General features: G+C 36.6%; 1 protein-coding gene across 8 annotated transcripts in view; it reads right to left on the reverse strand.

The window, feature by feature from the left end:
• Positions 1-13,922: 13,922 nt before the first annotated feature.
• Trpc4 (transient receptor potential cation channel subfamily C member 4) overlaps positions 13,923-16,626 on the reverse strand; it is a 158,056-nt gene continuing 155,352 nt past the window's right edge. For 3 of the 8 annotated variants that reach the window (XM_042685611.1, XM_042685607.1, XM_042685609.1), the window contains 2 exons: positions 14,519-14,660; positions 13,923-14,266 (listed from right to left, as the gene is read on the reverse strand). In XM_042685611.1, the coding sequence (XP_042541545.1) occupies positions 13,935-14,266; positions 14,519-14,660 (474 nt within the window). In that variant the 3' untranslated portion in view covers positions 13,923-13,934. Of the gene's footprint in view, positions 14,661-16,626 lie in introns of all 8 variants that reach the window. The other 5 variants (XM_042685605.1, XM_042685606.1, XM_042685612.1 and 2 more) reach the window with 3 other exon arrangements.

Consider the following 16,626-nt stretch of genomic DNA (forward strand, 5'->3'; position numbering starts at 1 on the left):
TTTTTGACATAACAAGATGGCCTTTTCTAAGGAAGTAATTTAAGCACTAATCCTCCAAAGGAAGAAGATTTATTCTTCCTGTCCTATCTCATAAGATTCATGAAATATCCTGATTGTAAGAGCTAGTAACACAAATAAGACATTACTAAATATCTCTTACTTCTCTATGTTCATTCAAATTATAATTAAATAGCTATATGAAGTAGGCTATATAATAGTTACTTAATATATAACAACCTCAAGGAACCTATAAATACATAAAATCCAGCACATTGGAAGTTCTTTCTTCAAAAGGAATCACTGGAGGTTTGTACTTCCTTGTAGTTTGAAGTAGGTGATGCTGCCTTTGGTGTCAGTACAAACTTGTTACCAACAAGTGCAATTTTGTAGCATTTAAAATTGACAAAAATGTATGTAAATACTTCTCATTGTAATTTATGGCTATTAAATGGAAAGCTAAATATGAATGCAGAACAATATACTTACATGACTAAAATACTTAATGTATTATATCCTTGTCATATATACACTATACATACATGTTTGTGTATATGTATAAACATATATGCATATGGATGGTATTTATATCCCAATTAATGGTAGTATGTATATGTATATATACTATACATACATATATGCACAGTAAAATATGTAGTTGTTAATGATTGTCATTAAATTCTATGAAATCTCTTGAACTTACTCTTTCTAACTGAAATTTTGTATCCTTTGTCAGAGTCAACTGATTTTTTGAAAAAGGTGCCGAGAGCATTCATGGGAAAACACTAGTTTTTTGGACAAATGGTAGCAAATCAGACAACTGGGTAGCCCCTTCCCTGTGACCCACCTACATATCCCCACACACAGAGTCACCATAAAATAAATTGGACCATTCTCCCACAACATATTCAAAAGAACTAAAAAAAAAGAAGCCTAAAGAGCTAAAACTCTTTCAGATTCAGAAGAAATTATTGGTGTAAATATTTATTCCTAAGTATTTATGGTGTTGAATTTTTATATCTGACCCAAAAGCACATGCATGAAAAAGAAAAATGGATGAATTGGACTTGACAAATGAAAAACAAAAACAAAAACATTTGTTTCACGACATTATTGCTATCAGGGAAAGACAAATAAAAACTACATTAGATACCTATTAGGACAGCTGAAATCAAGTACTATGCGAAAAAATTCTCATACACTGCTGATGGGAATGTAAAATAAAGAAGTCATTATGCAAAATGGCCTTTTATTTCCTCAGCATGGAGTTACTTTATGACTCACTAATACCATTCTTTAACCAAGAGAATGTAAAAGTATATGGAAATAAAACACATAACACTCGGATGTTTATAGCATCCTTACTTATAATAACCCAAATTGTGAAAATAACCCAGATGTCCATTAGCAGACAAATGGATAAACACAATGTGTGTATCCATAGAACGGGATGTTATTGCATCATAAGCACTGCTGGAATTATAATGCTCAGAGATACAAGTCATTCAGAAAATACAGCATAAATGGTCCCATTCATGTCAAAAAATTTCCATGACAGGAGACTTTTAGGGACAGACAGAAAGCTAGTGGACAGTTCTAAACGGATGAGGCTGAAATGTCATTGTAGGATGATCGCAACTAAAGGGTTGAGGGTTCTTTGTTGAGGCAATGAAAATTTAAACTTAGTGTGGTGATGAGGGTATATACCTATTTATAACCTATTCATACTTGTGCTAAAATGACATTGAATTATAAATGAGAGAAATATAGGGTGTCCTATTTTAATAAATCTATAAACACAAGAACTATTCTTCAAATGATTAAGAATGGCTAGAGAATTCTCAATTTCCTGGAGTGTAATGCCTAAATCTTAGCCTTTCCTGTTCATGGCTGGTGCTTTACTACTTGGGCCACACACACCTCCAGATCTGGCTCTATTGATAGTGAAATGGATTATAAGAGTCTTGAGGATATTTTCCTCCCGCCAGCTTGCATCAAACTGTGATTCTCAAATCTCAACCTCTTGACTAGCCAGGATTACAGTAGTGAACCTCCAGCACATGATACACATTCAGTCTTTAAATCTAAACGTATAACCCTCATTAGAATTCTATTGGCTTGTTTTATTTTAGGAAAAATAATTCCTTGTTAATCATCTATAGCTTGGAGGTTAAATTGTTCCATACCATTGAGGGAGCTTTCACAAATCTCTTTTTCAGACCAGAAAAGCTTCACTTCTCTAATTTTGTACTGTGAATGTGACTAGTGTTTGCATATCTCCTTTAATCTGTTCTCAAAGTGAGTTTCTTAAAATATTTTTTATTGTAACGATACTGTACAGAGGGGTTACAGTTACATGAGTAATGAGTACATTTCCTCCGTTGTTTTACCCCTACTATCCCTTCCCTCCCCGCCTCCCCAACTCCTTCCTCCCCCCACCCAAGTTATAAAGTTCATTTTCAACATAGTATTTTTCACATCTCATTGTTACAATGGGTCAACCTGTATCCTTATTTCAGCATTTTGTTATTTCCCTCCCCCTCCCCCATTAGGAAAATGAATATAAAAGATGCAGGGCACTGGAACCAAATACAGTGACAACAGGGGTTATACTAGTTTCACTGTATTTGACGTTGGTGCCTTGCATCTTGTATATACACTTTTCTAATTTGGGAGGGGGAAGGGAAAAAACAAAATGCTCAAATAGGGATACAGGTTGACCCATTGTAACAATGAGATGTTGAAAACGAACGTAACAATTTGGTCGGGGGAGGGTAGTGGAGGTGGGGAGGGAAGAAAGTGTAGGGGAAAAACAAAGGAGGAGACTACAATGCTTGATAAGAAATGTACTCATTACCTTGCTCATGTAGCTATAACCCCTCTGTACAGTATTTTTTACAATAAAAAAGTATAAAAAAAGAAACAAAAAAAATCACATGGTTTGAAGTGAGTTTTGTCATGACAAACTCCTATGTGAAACTCTTTAATGACACCCAGTGATACCCAGGAAACAGAAGCTGGTACTCATCATCCTCAAGCCATGACAGCCACCTTTTCTCATCTAAATCTTGACCCAGTTTCTCCACAGTGACAGAAAGCTTATCAAACTCAACCTTTATTTCCCAAGAAATAAATCACTCCTTTTTGTTTCATTTTATTCTTGGCATGCATTCCAGTGCCTGTGAAAAAATACGTGCTTACTCAGTGTTTTTGAATAAAAGAATACTTATTGCAGAAGACAAGTTACCAGATTGATGAACAAAAGATAGGGAGGTGCTAAAATACTGGTGACAAGATCACCAGTATTTTATTCTTAACATGAGATAAAAAATAGCACCTCCTCTCTATTTATGACATCTCTGTGGCAAAGGAAATGAAAATGAATATGTCATTGAACACCATAGTCTCTTTGTAAGTAGTTTCATGGATGATGGGTATAAAGACATGAAGTCTATGAAACCCCAGCTCTATAAGAACAATTCTACACTTGTAATCGTCTATGATCAACATATTAATATACTTTCCAGAATTGATCTTGTGAACTCTATAGGAGGTGTTCTTCCTCTTACACTCCTCACTAAATACTGGGAAATACACAGTAATTTGGAATAAATGTGAGATGATGATACAAAGTGAAGAAAGAATTAGAGGCCAAAGGACGTCATAAAAATGAATTACAATTTTTTCCTATGCTTTGTAAAATGTGGCAGATCTTATTTGGAGAAGAGATTTTTAGTTATTCCTGTTGATTAATCAGTCATTCTATTTCATCCAGAAAAACAAAATATCAGACTATGATGTCTCATCATGACTTATCCATAATTCTTATTCATAACTTTATAGAAATTAGAGATTACTTTTTTCAAATGATTGACATGTCACCAATTAATTAATTTAATAGTTTATTAATCTCAGAACTGATTAACATGAAAATTTTATACCACATTTGTAATAACTAAATGGCTCTATATTTGCTGTGCACTGAATTGTTTTGTTTAATGGTTCAAGTATAGTCCCATATGATTCAGATTGTATTATGACTGAGAATAAATTCTACATGAATGAATTATATTGCTGTTCTTTTTGTTCTGGTTGCTTTTTATCTTTGTGTGCTGGTATGTGCTTGAAAGCAAAGAGAAACATTTGTGTGTGTGTGTGTGTGTGTGTGTGTGTGTGTGTGAGTATTGGAGCTTGAACTCAAGGTCTAGGCTCTATCCATTAGCTTTTTTGCTCAAGGCTAGTGTTCTATCTCTTGAGCCATACCACCACTTCTGGTCTTTTGCTGGTTAATTGGAGAAAAAAGTATCATGGACTTTCCTGGCTGGGTTGGCTTCAAACTGAAATATTCAGATCTTAGCCTTCTGAGTAGCTAGAATACAGACAAGAGCCACTAGGGCCTAGTTAAGAGAAGCATTTTAAACAATTGATCAGTAGCTTCAGTTACAGCTATATCCCAGCTCCAAAGTCAATAATTACTCTTGAAAATGTATATTGTATCACACTTCAGCTACTGGCATTTGAAAAAAAAATCCAATTGACTTTCATGAACAGGAGTGTTGCTAGATTTCCCTTGCTGTGACAAAGTACCTGGGAAAAATAAGCTTTTAAGTTTCTTTTGACTCACTTTACTAGAGATTTTTAGTCCATGGTTAGTTGACCTTGTTTTTGAGCCCTTGGTGAGGCTGAACAAGAACGATATAGTGGAGAAAGCTGTGTACCCCATGGTGGCTAGGAAACCAGAAAGGAAGTAGCTGTGGTCTAACATCCTCTTGAAGGGCCTGCTACCAACAATACAACTTCCTTCCTGAAGGCTCTATCATCCTCCAATCTCACCACAGGCTGGTGACAAACTCATGGGCCTTCAGGGGACTCTTAAGATCCAAAATATAACAGGGTTTCTTTTCTTTTTGAAAATTATTTACTTCGTGTTTCTGTTTTCCAGTCCCATGAGAGCAGTTTTTCTCATCTTTATGGTTTCTCCATATTTTGCAGGATGAACCAGAATAGAATTGAAAAATCACTTCAGACATTTTGCCAGACTTCGGTAAAGTCAGGCTATAACTCTGTAAGTGGGTCAGTTTTTATCTCATAAAATTGATTTGTCTTTCTTCTTGTCATCCCAATTCCACTTCTGCCAGATTTGCCTGTCAGCATTGTCCTCATTATTCCTTCTGGGTGTAAGTGTGTGATCCTATTCTTCAAGACAACTTTTCTCTATAAATCTGTTTATGTGCCACTTAAAATATTTAGAAGAAAAGAAGAAAGAATAATTTGATTAAACATAGATCATACAAGCTTAAATTTTGTAGAGAAAAATCACAAGAGAAAATGTTTATGATCAAGAGTCAGGCCAAGAGTTCTCAGGATTTCCAGGCAATGTAAGGTTGAAATACTGTACTTAACTAAACCTTCAGATTTTGCTTTTATGAAAGATACTGTTTAGGGGATAAAAGCAGAAGTTCCAGACTAAAATAAAATGCTTGGAAACCACAGAGCTGATAACAGGCACATACAACAGAAGAGCTAGATAATATTCATAAATCCAAAAAAAGTTGTTACATGCATGTAAAAAACACTCAAAGGTCAATATTAGAAAGTATATACAATCACATGAAAGTCTATTGAAAAAGTATGCAAAACAGTACTGGAGAGGCGTGGTTTAGTGGTAGAATGCCTGCCCAGCAAGCCCAAGGCCCTGAGTGCAAATTCTAGTATTTCAACCACCATACTACCCTGTCATTCTAGTCCTTGACAAGAATCACAGAGAAATAAAAGTTATGATCACATTATGTCCTGTATAACAATACTCAAGCAAAAGATGGAGAGACTCAAAACATCTTCCATGGATGAAGGGTTAAGCAAAATGGGTTATAGCCACAACATGAAATGACAGTCAGCAATGAGAAAAAAACAAACAAACAACAGATATATTTAACAACTCACATGAATAAGTCCGAAGAATTTTGAAAAGACTTAAACACTAAGCTCCAATGACTATATAACTTCCGCTTCTATAACAGGGGCAAATATTTGTATTGAAATGACAAAACTTTTAAAAATGAAGTACAAATTTGTGTGGGTAAGGATGGAGGAAAAGGTAAAGGAATAGGAGGTGGATGTGATTGTAAAATGTTAATACCAGCTGTTCTTGCAGTGAGAAAGTTTCTGCATCTTGTGTATGGCAGTGGATATGTATGTTTTATATGTTTGGTAAACTGGTACAGAACTAAACACACACACAGATGACACAAGTACAATGATATAGAGCTAAACATACACAGAAATGGTACACAAGTACCATTTCCACAAGAGTGTGGAAAGTAAAGCAAGTGGATTATATCCATACTAATATCTGCCTTGTGCTATAATTCTGAAAGATGTTCCCACTGGGACAAACAAGCAAACAAGCAAATGGTACAGAGATATTCCTGTATTATTTATTTCAGGTGCATTTGTATCTACAGAGATCTCAGTGAAGAGTTTAATTTAAAAAAGTGAAAGAAACAGTGGTCTAAAAAGTATTTTATTGTTCATTTATATTTTTCTTCATTTCCTCTTTCCAAATTGTTGGATACACTGAACCACAGAGAAGTGATTCAGTATAGCTTTACACTTTAGAGCTAACTGGCATATTTCAAAGCACAAATGTCAAATACCAATGCCTGAGGTTTAACATGTTGCAATTCCTTAACAGCAGCTATGACATGTATTGGCATCCCAGCTTCCCCAAGACCCAGGACTTCTTCTGCTGAATCAGTAGTTAGTTATTTCTGGGAAGTAAATTCACCCTCTGGAAGCTCCTTGGTGCCCTGCAACAATGCCAGAACAGGACGTATTTCTTTCTTATTCCAAGAGTGAGAAACCCCTGGTTCATTACTAGAAATCTCAGATCATCTTTTTTATTAATTATTTAATTTTTTCTTGGCAGTCGTTTGAACTCAGGGCTTTGCATGTGCTAGGCAGTTATTCTTTTGATCAAGCCTAAAACAATTAGACTTATAAGAGACCATAAACTAAGTCAATTGTGATTATTTCAAACCTGAATCAAAGAAAATTCTCTCAGGATGTTGTTACAATCCTTAAGGCTGAAGGAATTGTTTGCAAAGGATGGAGAAAAGAGCAACTTAAATAGCTGAAAGAAGTTCAAAATTGTTTGAGACTTAGTGTGTGTGTGTGAGAGGAAACTATGGAAGTGGTGGTGGTACCATACACCGAGGTCATTGTTAAAATCAGGCACAGGGCCAATGAACCCTGCTTGGCTGTAAATGGAGAAAAATGACCACATTTGCCTCTCAGAAGTATCTTGGTGGCTATTATATATCCTTCTTCTCTTAAAAGTACCATATTCTTCCATAGGGTTGATAAAAATTAGGATGGGGAATATATTTTATTTGGTACCACAACTAGTGAATACAATCAAATTGGCTCTGGAGTATTGTTACTTTAATAGAAGATATTCATGATACTCTGTCTGATGAAAAAGAATCACTAAGTTATCTGCATGTTATATGTATGATTCAGTTTTGTATGTGTGTGTGTGTGTGTACGCTCAAGCATGTGTATGTGTCTATTCTGGGGCTTGAATTCATGGCTTGAGCACTTCCCTGAGCTTTTGTGCTCAAAGCTAGAATCCTACCACTTTAGCCACACTCTACTTCTTGCTTTTTTGATAGTTAATTGGAGAAAAGTCTCTCAGGGAATTTTCCTGCTGGAACTGTCTTCAAACCACTGTCCTCAGATCTCAACCTCCTGAGTAGCTAGGATTACAGGCATGAATCACCAGCTTTCCACCATGATTCAATTCTTAAGTAATAACGAAAACCTGTATGTACATGACTATGTACTCATATGGTATTGCTTTTGCCAAGGCAAGGAAGAACCATGAAAAACTTGTAAATTATTAGCAAAGATTTTATGAGACTGGGACTCTAGAGGACTGAAATTTTAAATGAACCACTTTGACATTTGAGGGAGCTAAAATGCATAAATCTTACCTATGTAATCCAAATGATGACTAAAACCAATAGATATGTCCTAGAACTGTCCTGTCCAATCAAAATGTATTGGCAGTTACAAATGCAAACCATCTAAGTTTCTAACTGTCTAGTAACCACAATGAAAAAGTAAAGATGTCATAAAACTCATTTAATTAATTCACCCCACCCAAATAATATGATTTCAATATGTAGCCAATCTAAAACTCTAATTATATAGTCGGCATCATTTTCATCGAATTTCTGGAACTCAGCAAGTGTTTCACAGAGTACCTCTCTGCCCACAGGAGTTCTGTCTCAAGTTCTTTGGAGCTGTAAGATAAGAGGCTAGTAACTGTTCACTGAGCAGCAAAGTTGCAAAGGAAATGGATGATTTTGTACTGGTGTATTTCATCTGCAGAGACATTCTTGGTATTTGCCACCAAGTGATGGTGGGTGTGTTCCCAGCCTTGGTTATTCTTGTTTTAGCTTTTTATCACACAGCTCTATATTTCAATTAAGAAGCCCTAATATTAGTGTTTTTCATTGTTACCAATGTCCATCTGTTATAATCCTATCATAAAAAGCAACATTTGACTTAAGCAGTGTACATTTTAGAAAACAATATGAAACCAGATTAAAAAAAATCTTTTAGCTGGGTGCTGATAACTCACACTTGTAATTCTAGCTATTCAAGAAGCTGAGATCTGTGGCAGTTAAAAGCCAGCATGGGTATAAGTCTGTGAGACTCTTATCTCCAAATAACCAGTAAGAGTGCAAGACTCGGAGTTCAAGTCCCCACACTAGAACACACACACACACTCACACACACACACTCACACACACAATCTTCTAAAACAACTTTATAGCAAGACAAAAGTCAAGATGATATAAATTTTGAGTTTTCCTTGAGGAATGCTTAGATAATTCTTATCTTCCACTTAAGGCAAAGGCAAAGAAAACTTAGTAAGTTAAAACATAGATGAGGGGATGTCTCAACATCCCACTCAACAACAGAATAAGAAGGTAAGCTTGGATACTTGCTGTAAGTATCCTGAGACTTAATTTCCCAAGTTATTTATGGAGAACTTAACACAATACGATACAATACAAACATTTAAAATAAAATAATGCATGTGACTATGTAATAGTGATTGTACAACAGTGCAATATTATATATTGCAAATAATTAATAATTTTGATATTGGACCCAAAGGTATTTTTAAATTTTATGCTTGTTCATAGGTTTGAACTTTGGAGGGTCTCTAAGAGCAGCAGTGATGCAATATACCCAGACATTTGGCTTTATGGAAATTTTAATCATTGTAGATGTGTGGATGGTTTGTGTTAGGCTGGTTTATAAAGATGCTGAGCAAGCATCCATATTCTAGAAGATTCTGATGCAAACACAAAGCCAGGTGACCAAGAATGGGAAGATCTCACCCATTGGTATTGAGTCTTTAGATTGGATAATTATTCACTCAGCTACACCCTAGAATTATTAGAGATCATTGCATGCTAGATGGGCCGCTCATGTTTATAACCTATATTTCCTCTTTGCTGGAAAGTTGACTTTGCTTCTTTGAGAATAACAAGACCCTTTTCTTACCTTTAACTTTTCATCTGATTCTTTTCTTCCTTCTCTCTTATTACCCACAAATTTTGTATGCTGTGCAATTTGTGTGTTTGGCCTCTGAAGTATAAAATGTTGATATATATGTTAAAGCAAGAAAGTAAGGATTTTTTTTGCAGGGGGGACAATTTTAATTGACAACCAATAAGAAAAATGTCTGATTTAAGAAAATTTGATACATACATATGTAACACATAAAACAGATAAATTTCAAGAGTGATAATCACTTTGAAAAATAACTCACCATTTTACAAAATAATTGATTATCTCTTTTAAATAATTGATTTCTCTACTGAAATTAATATAGATTTATTTACAAAGAAAAATTCAAGACAGCATTTATCATAAATAGTGAGGTACATTTTTATGGCATACTTTCTTCTAACTGGAACTTCCAAAACATACATTTGATAAATAGAATACTGTGAATTTAACCTCAAGTTCTTTAAAGTTTGGTTGACTTTTCAAGATACTCCTCCATCCAACTCTATAAAAATACAAGTAAAAATAATTTTAAAAAGCTTTTTTTTAGGATCACAAGGGCATAAAATGTATCATTCTCTATACAAGTTGAAGGTAATTTTAAACCTCTCATCAGTTTTAGAAATTTCTATGCACAGATACATGAATAGAAATGGAAAGAAACCCAAAATTACTTACTTAAAGGTTGTATAGAAATATTCTAATTTTCTAGCAATCCCCTTATTATTTTCTTTTTCTATTTCTCACTTTATTCTTATTCTATTATATCCTTTTTCTTATTCATCTTTAGTAGTACTGCATAGCATAAATGTATATTTAGCAAAAACATATTTGTTTCTAGGACATTTGGCACTGACAATGACTTTGTTCATACCCATGAAAGCATTTGTCAGTGATATCTGAGTATGGAATATGGAAAAGACAAGTGTTACCTGCTCAAGACAGGTGATTCCATTATTATCCTGTTCACCTGTAAAATATCAGCATTCCAGCCCTTGATATAAATGAGCTACTGAAAAAATAGTTTTCTTTGCTTTTATCATTGTTGGTGTCGTTAGTGTAGGAGTTAGAATCTTTCTTGTCAAAGTGATTGCTTGACACAAGCATTGCTGTTTTAAGGGCAGTCCTCATTTTACAAGAAGCAAGTTTAATTAAGCCAAGTCCTGTCATAAGAACTGTTGTTTCAGGGGATTGGAGGTATGGTAGGGTGCCAGCCAAGTAAGAACTGGTTTCCTTTGACAGGTTTTGGTCAGGTCCTGGTTTTAGTTGATTGCTCAAGATAAATCTTTAACTCCTCTCAATCATGCACGATTGCAAACCTAAATTCTGACCAGTCAGAAAAAAAGGGCAGAAAGGAGTTAGGAATTAAACCTGGGCAGAGTGCTCACCCAAAGTGCTTGCTTCCTTGGTTTCCTGTCAGTAGTATGCCCTCATACCGATGTAAAATCATGCATTGCCAAGTTCCTTTCAAGTTGGTGGTCCTATTCCCACTCGACACCCAACATCCTGAGACATTTCCAACACTAGGACAGCGGGAGTTTGAAATTAAATTCTGATAAATTATGTACAATAAAAATTCATAAAGTCTTTAACACCACACACAGACACAGACACATATATACACCTTCATACACCTACATACACATACATACATACGAAAGAGGCAAAGTCAATCAAGGATATTCTCCTAAATATTAAGAACAAGCCTGTAATTCTCCTATTACTGAATATTGGAGAATGCATTTCAGTAGTGTTGGGGTTTCATCTGAGTCCTAATATCCTGGAGATAAAAATGTGCTTGAAACAGTGCAAACATTCATTTGTCCAATATTTCTCTAAACCTATTCAACCCACTCTAAATCCCCAGGATAAAAGCAGACTTAACAGTAAGCAGGAGCTGATCGTCTCTGAATTCCCTGAAAACTCATGTGGAATGTTTCAAGGCAATAGCTGAGACCCCACACTGAATCTTATTTTCTATTTTTTCACTTTTCGCTGTCCTGGTGCTTGAACTCTGGTCCTTGGGCACTGTCCCTGAGCTTTTTTTGCTCAAGACTGATGTCCTACTACCTGAGCCATGTTCCTACTTCCAGCTTTTTGGTGGTTAATTGGAGATAAGAGTTTCCTGGACTTTCCTGCCTAAGCTGGCCTAGAAGCATGATCCTCAGATCTCAGCTGCCTGAGTAGCTAGGATTACAGGTGCCCAGCCTGAATGTTTTCTTTTTCATTTGTTTTCAATTTTTACTTCTACTGTGTGACTGTCTCTATAAAATGTGCATTTGAGGAGGGATACACATTTATGGATTTTACCCAACTCATTATTTCTCAAGATATAGAATTTTGAATGGGCCATCACAATCCCACATTTTTGAGATCCTGGTTTGCTCAAGCTCCACGAAGCACCTGAGTGCAAATGTGCACAGCACAGTTCTATCACCAGCTGTCTGATTTTAGGCAGTGCTTGTCTTGGTTTCCTTATCGGCTACCGATAAGGTAGCTACCAGAGAGTGGCTACCAGAGAGAACTTTATGCATGTTAGTAATTTAGTATACTTAGAACTATGGCTGGTATAGTTTTGATGTTATCTTTGATTTTCGACTGATGCTAATCAGAAACTGTGCTCTTGGTAAAAAATAGCTTTTAGTAAATTCTATGCTAAATTTACCATTTCTGTAGTTCACAGAAGTAATTGTTTTGAAGTAATATAGACACTATTTTCTATTGATTTGGAATAAATTCGAACTGTACTTCGTGAGGAAACTTCCTTTGGAGTCTTAACTAAACTTGACAATACACTTTAAGTAATATATTTTAAATTCCTCTGAACATTTAAAATATTATTTGTTGAAATAAATTCCAGGAAATGGAAACACGTGTCTTGTTGTTTTTGTTGGTTTTTGTTGTTGTTAATTTTGTCTTTATGAGGAGACAAAAGGGGTGCAGAAAGGGAGGAAGGGTGAAAAATACAGGAAAATGAACTAGGCAATTTGTGGGCAGGGACAAAAGAGGGAAACTAAAAATCACTGTACTACTTACCCCTGTACTCTTAACTTCTCTGTGCAACATCTTAATAGTAACAATAAAATTACACTTTAAAAAGGAGATTGCTAATTCATATTTATATTTGGTGTATGTACTTCTTTCCTTTTCATAGTTTAGTGAATTATCTTAGCTAAATTGTATTAGCTAAATTATCTTGCCAACAATAGAAGAGACCATGAATTATCAATGTTGTAAAGACAGGGATTAACTATGTCCCTTTCGTATCTACCAGTAAAATTAAGAATACAGTTTTGAGTGACCTTAATTTTAAAGAGAGAAAATTTTGAAGAAAATCTAATGAACTACCAACTTTTGTAAATCTTTTGAATAGACAGAGAAACTTGATTGTCTGACTGCAGTACAACTTCTCTTAGAGTTAGGTTGTTAGCAGGAATTCATTTTCAGCTGAGTATTATGATTATGCAATCATGTTGCTTTGTTTAAGGATTCAAACTGTTTTAATTTACTGTGGTTTTTCTCTAAATTAGAAATTCTGCCACATTTGCAAAATTCAGTTATTCCCCAAACTCACATTTAGGCTGATCATCAGTTGAACCTGAAATAGAATGTTTTTAAAACTAGAGATGCAAGCTTTATTTTGACAAAATGTTATTAAAATCATCAATCACCAAAATTTATTAAGACAAAAGCATTTCTTTTACTTCCTGAAATGATACACCAAGACCATCTACAAATCTGACTTTCATTGTTAGAAAACTTTCGATTTTAGCCCCATCTACTAAAGCCTTGTTTGCTTTGTGTTCTATTGCTATTTACATGTTCTTTGGAAATAATGAAATGATAGCTCAATTTCAAAGCCAAACTGTAGGATTGTGGGGGGGGGGACAATCCTTAATCAAATAATCATCATCCGTTTTCCCCCTTCCCCCCTGAAGTTATGAAAAGCTCTAATAGTTCAGCTACAATGTTTTCTTTCCATACAAAAATATCTATTATAGGAGTCAACTACTACATGAAATAAGTTGCATTTGCTTTAATTGAAAAAAGAGAGCTAAAAATTTTTCTGTGGGTGATTGCAACGGTACAAGAATACAAGGTGCGTTTTCTTTATTCACAACAACAACAAACAAACCCAGAACAACAAAACGCAAACAGTCGTTAAAACAAATCGTGAAAGCAAAAGCAGGCTTCACAGCAAGAAGGATTCCTGATCACTTCCACCTCGTTTCCCACATATACCCGGGGTTCATGTGCCACAGTTCATAGATGCTAGAAAGTGGAAGTCAGCCTTGATTCATTGAACGTTGAACATGTCCCTACCGCCCTCTCCCAGAGCCCTGTGAGCATCACAATCTGGTCGTCACATAGTCTTCGTGGCTGATGGTGTCCTTGAGGTGCAAGTCGTAGTCTAGGCTGGCATCCTCATCCCTCGCGTGTTTCTCCTTGGGGATGATGGGCACCGTGTCCTCCACCACCACTTTTTCGGACGTGAACGCACACACTCTCTTGCTCATCTGCACACCCAAGGAGTCCGAATTCCTTTCCCTATGGTCCACTAGCACACACTGTTCACTGAGGCCGGGGAGGTTGGGGTCCCCCCTGGCCCCGAGGCCCCGCGATCCCAGCGCGATGCCGCTCTCAGAGGGTCCCGCGGCCGCCTGCTGCCGGGCCACTTCTTCTGAAACCGAGAAGATGGGGTTTGTCGTGGGTTCTGCCGTGGATTGTTTGGGTCGTCTGTGAAACAACCCGAAGTGTTTGATATCAGCCACAAAATTCACTTTCCTCTGCTTCTCCCTGGGTGGGCCCTGCACCGCCAGAGCAGAGCCATTGCTGATCGTGCGTCTCTCGGACGCGATGGCTGCGGACCTCGGATGAATTAGGGTGGTCAGGTCAAAGAGGCTGAGGTTCTTTTTCTTGTCCTTACCGTGACCTTCGCTGTCACTCTTCTCGTCCGAGTCCGCGGAGTTGGAAGACTCTTTGGTGGCGCTGGCGGATTGGATGGTGGATAGTTTGCTCCCTCTTAACAATCCCAGGACTTCAAAGCGGAAGCTAGAAATGTCTTGCTTTAGTTCCTAGGGGAGGGCAAATGGAAGATGGCCAATGAAGGTGGTGATTCAAAGGAATAGCAGAGCTGAGAGCCAGTGAATGGCACACGTCTGTTAGCTCAACTATCCAGAAGGCTTAGATCTCAGGATGGCTGTTTGAAGCCAGCCTGGGCACATTCATCACAGAGATTCTTATCTCCAATTAATCAGAAAAAAAGGCGCTAAACTTTCTGAGTTCAAGCCCCAGTACCAGCACAATACCTACACAAGATGAATAAAATACATTTTAAAAATGAAATAAGGGGCTGGGAAGGTGGCTCAGTGGTAGAGCGCTTGCCTTGCATGCCTGAGGCCCTGGGCTTGATTCTTCAGCACCACATAAGCAAAAAGAAAAAAGCTGGAAATGGTGCTGTGGCTCAAGTGGTAGAGCGCTAGCCTTGAGCTGAAGGGCTGAGGGACAGTGCCTAGCCCACAGTCAGGCCCACGACCGGACCCCGCCTCCCCCCCCCCCAAAAATGAAATAAACATCAGGCAATATCACTTCCCAGTTTCACAGATGACAGGACTAAACTGTCTTCCCCTCTTTTTAAAGAACTAGGAATCTACTCAGCTGTGGTTCTATTGGAAATTTCCAGCACTCTGTCATTAGGATGACAATTAATTTCATTAGTGGACTTTTTGTAGTTACAAGGAAACCTCCTAAGGATGCTGTCAGAAGAAACAAGAGCAAATGTCCTTTCTGCCACAGCACAGCAGATTCTTCTGGTTTTCTTCAGGCCTGCAATTTCAGATACCCTCTCTCCTATGTATTCATTTCTTGTCAAGTCACTTGATGCTCTCTCTCTCCCTCTCTCTTTCTCAAGAATGCTTTTGTACTCACTCCCTTACTTATGTAACTGCAACTCCTCTGTACATCGCCTTGACAATAAAATTTTTTAAAAAATCATAGATGTTTCTGCCTCAAAGAGTATGGAAAATAAAATAAGGCAAAGCTTACCTTTCCCAGAATTGGCAGCTACTTTCACTTACTCTATACCTAGGTGAGAACTGAACCCCAAACTTTGAGTCTGTCCTACAAATTACTTCATACCAGATATTTTCCGGGTTCCTTGCTCCGTGTTTGCTATATCTTTGGGCAATGGATTTTTCAGTCTTAACCTACGCATGGCCTTCTCAGTAGTCTACTCCCTCCAACCTTTCCCTCAAAGCAAACAAACTAAACCTTCTAACTTGGATTTTTGTGGCGGCAAAGAAAAGTTTGAAATTCAGTTCATTTATAGTCCATCCTTTAAAGTTTCACAATTTATGTTCCTTCTTACAAAACAGACTGCTTTAGTCTCTGTCAGACTAGCTGCTTTCTCTGCAGCTAGTTTTATACCTTTTCATTTCTTTTTAAAAAGATCTTATCGAACTTAAAGCATTCTTCTAAATATCTGTGCATTTACGTATGTGTGTATGTGTACACACATGTGCATACATAAATTGATATATATTTACCTATATATTATATACACATATATGTATACATTATATACATATACACATGCATATATATTTATATGCATGCATATACACATGTGTATTTATATTTATATGTATACTCATATTTTTATTTATATTGTGTAATATATTCAGAGAGAGTTGAGAGAGACTAGATTGTACTTATTTCTTCTGAAAGAATTGTTTGAAAAAGAAACTCAAGTAGAAAGACCAGGTTCATAAGTTAAATTCAGAACTTAAATGCCCTGCCTCCATACTGTTGCAGAACATCCCAAAAGCTTTTCTTAGGGTTACACCATGTTGGCTGTTCAAACTGTGTTGGATTTAGCAGTCAGGCTGGGACATCAGTCAGTCAGCATGGCTGAGATCGTCAGGCCTTAGGATTTGCTCTGCCTCCAACTTAAGTCCCCTTGACACATGTATTTCAAAACAGTTTGAGAAGAAATTTCAACACTCAAAAAGAAAAAAAAATTCAGAAGAACATTAATTGAGA

The sequence above is a fragment of the Dipodomys spectabilis genome, unplaced genomic scaffold (genome assembly GCF_019054845.1).
Source record: "Dipodomys spectabilis isolate Male_0828 unplaced genomic scaffold, ASM1905484v1 ptg000095l, whole genome shotgun sequence".
Taxonomy (NCBI): Eukaryota; Metazoa; Chordata; class Mammalia; order Rodentia; family Heteromyidae; genus Dipodomys; species Dipodomys spectabilis.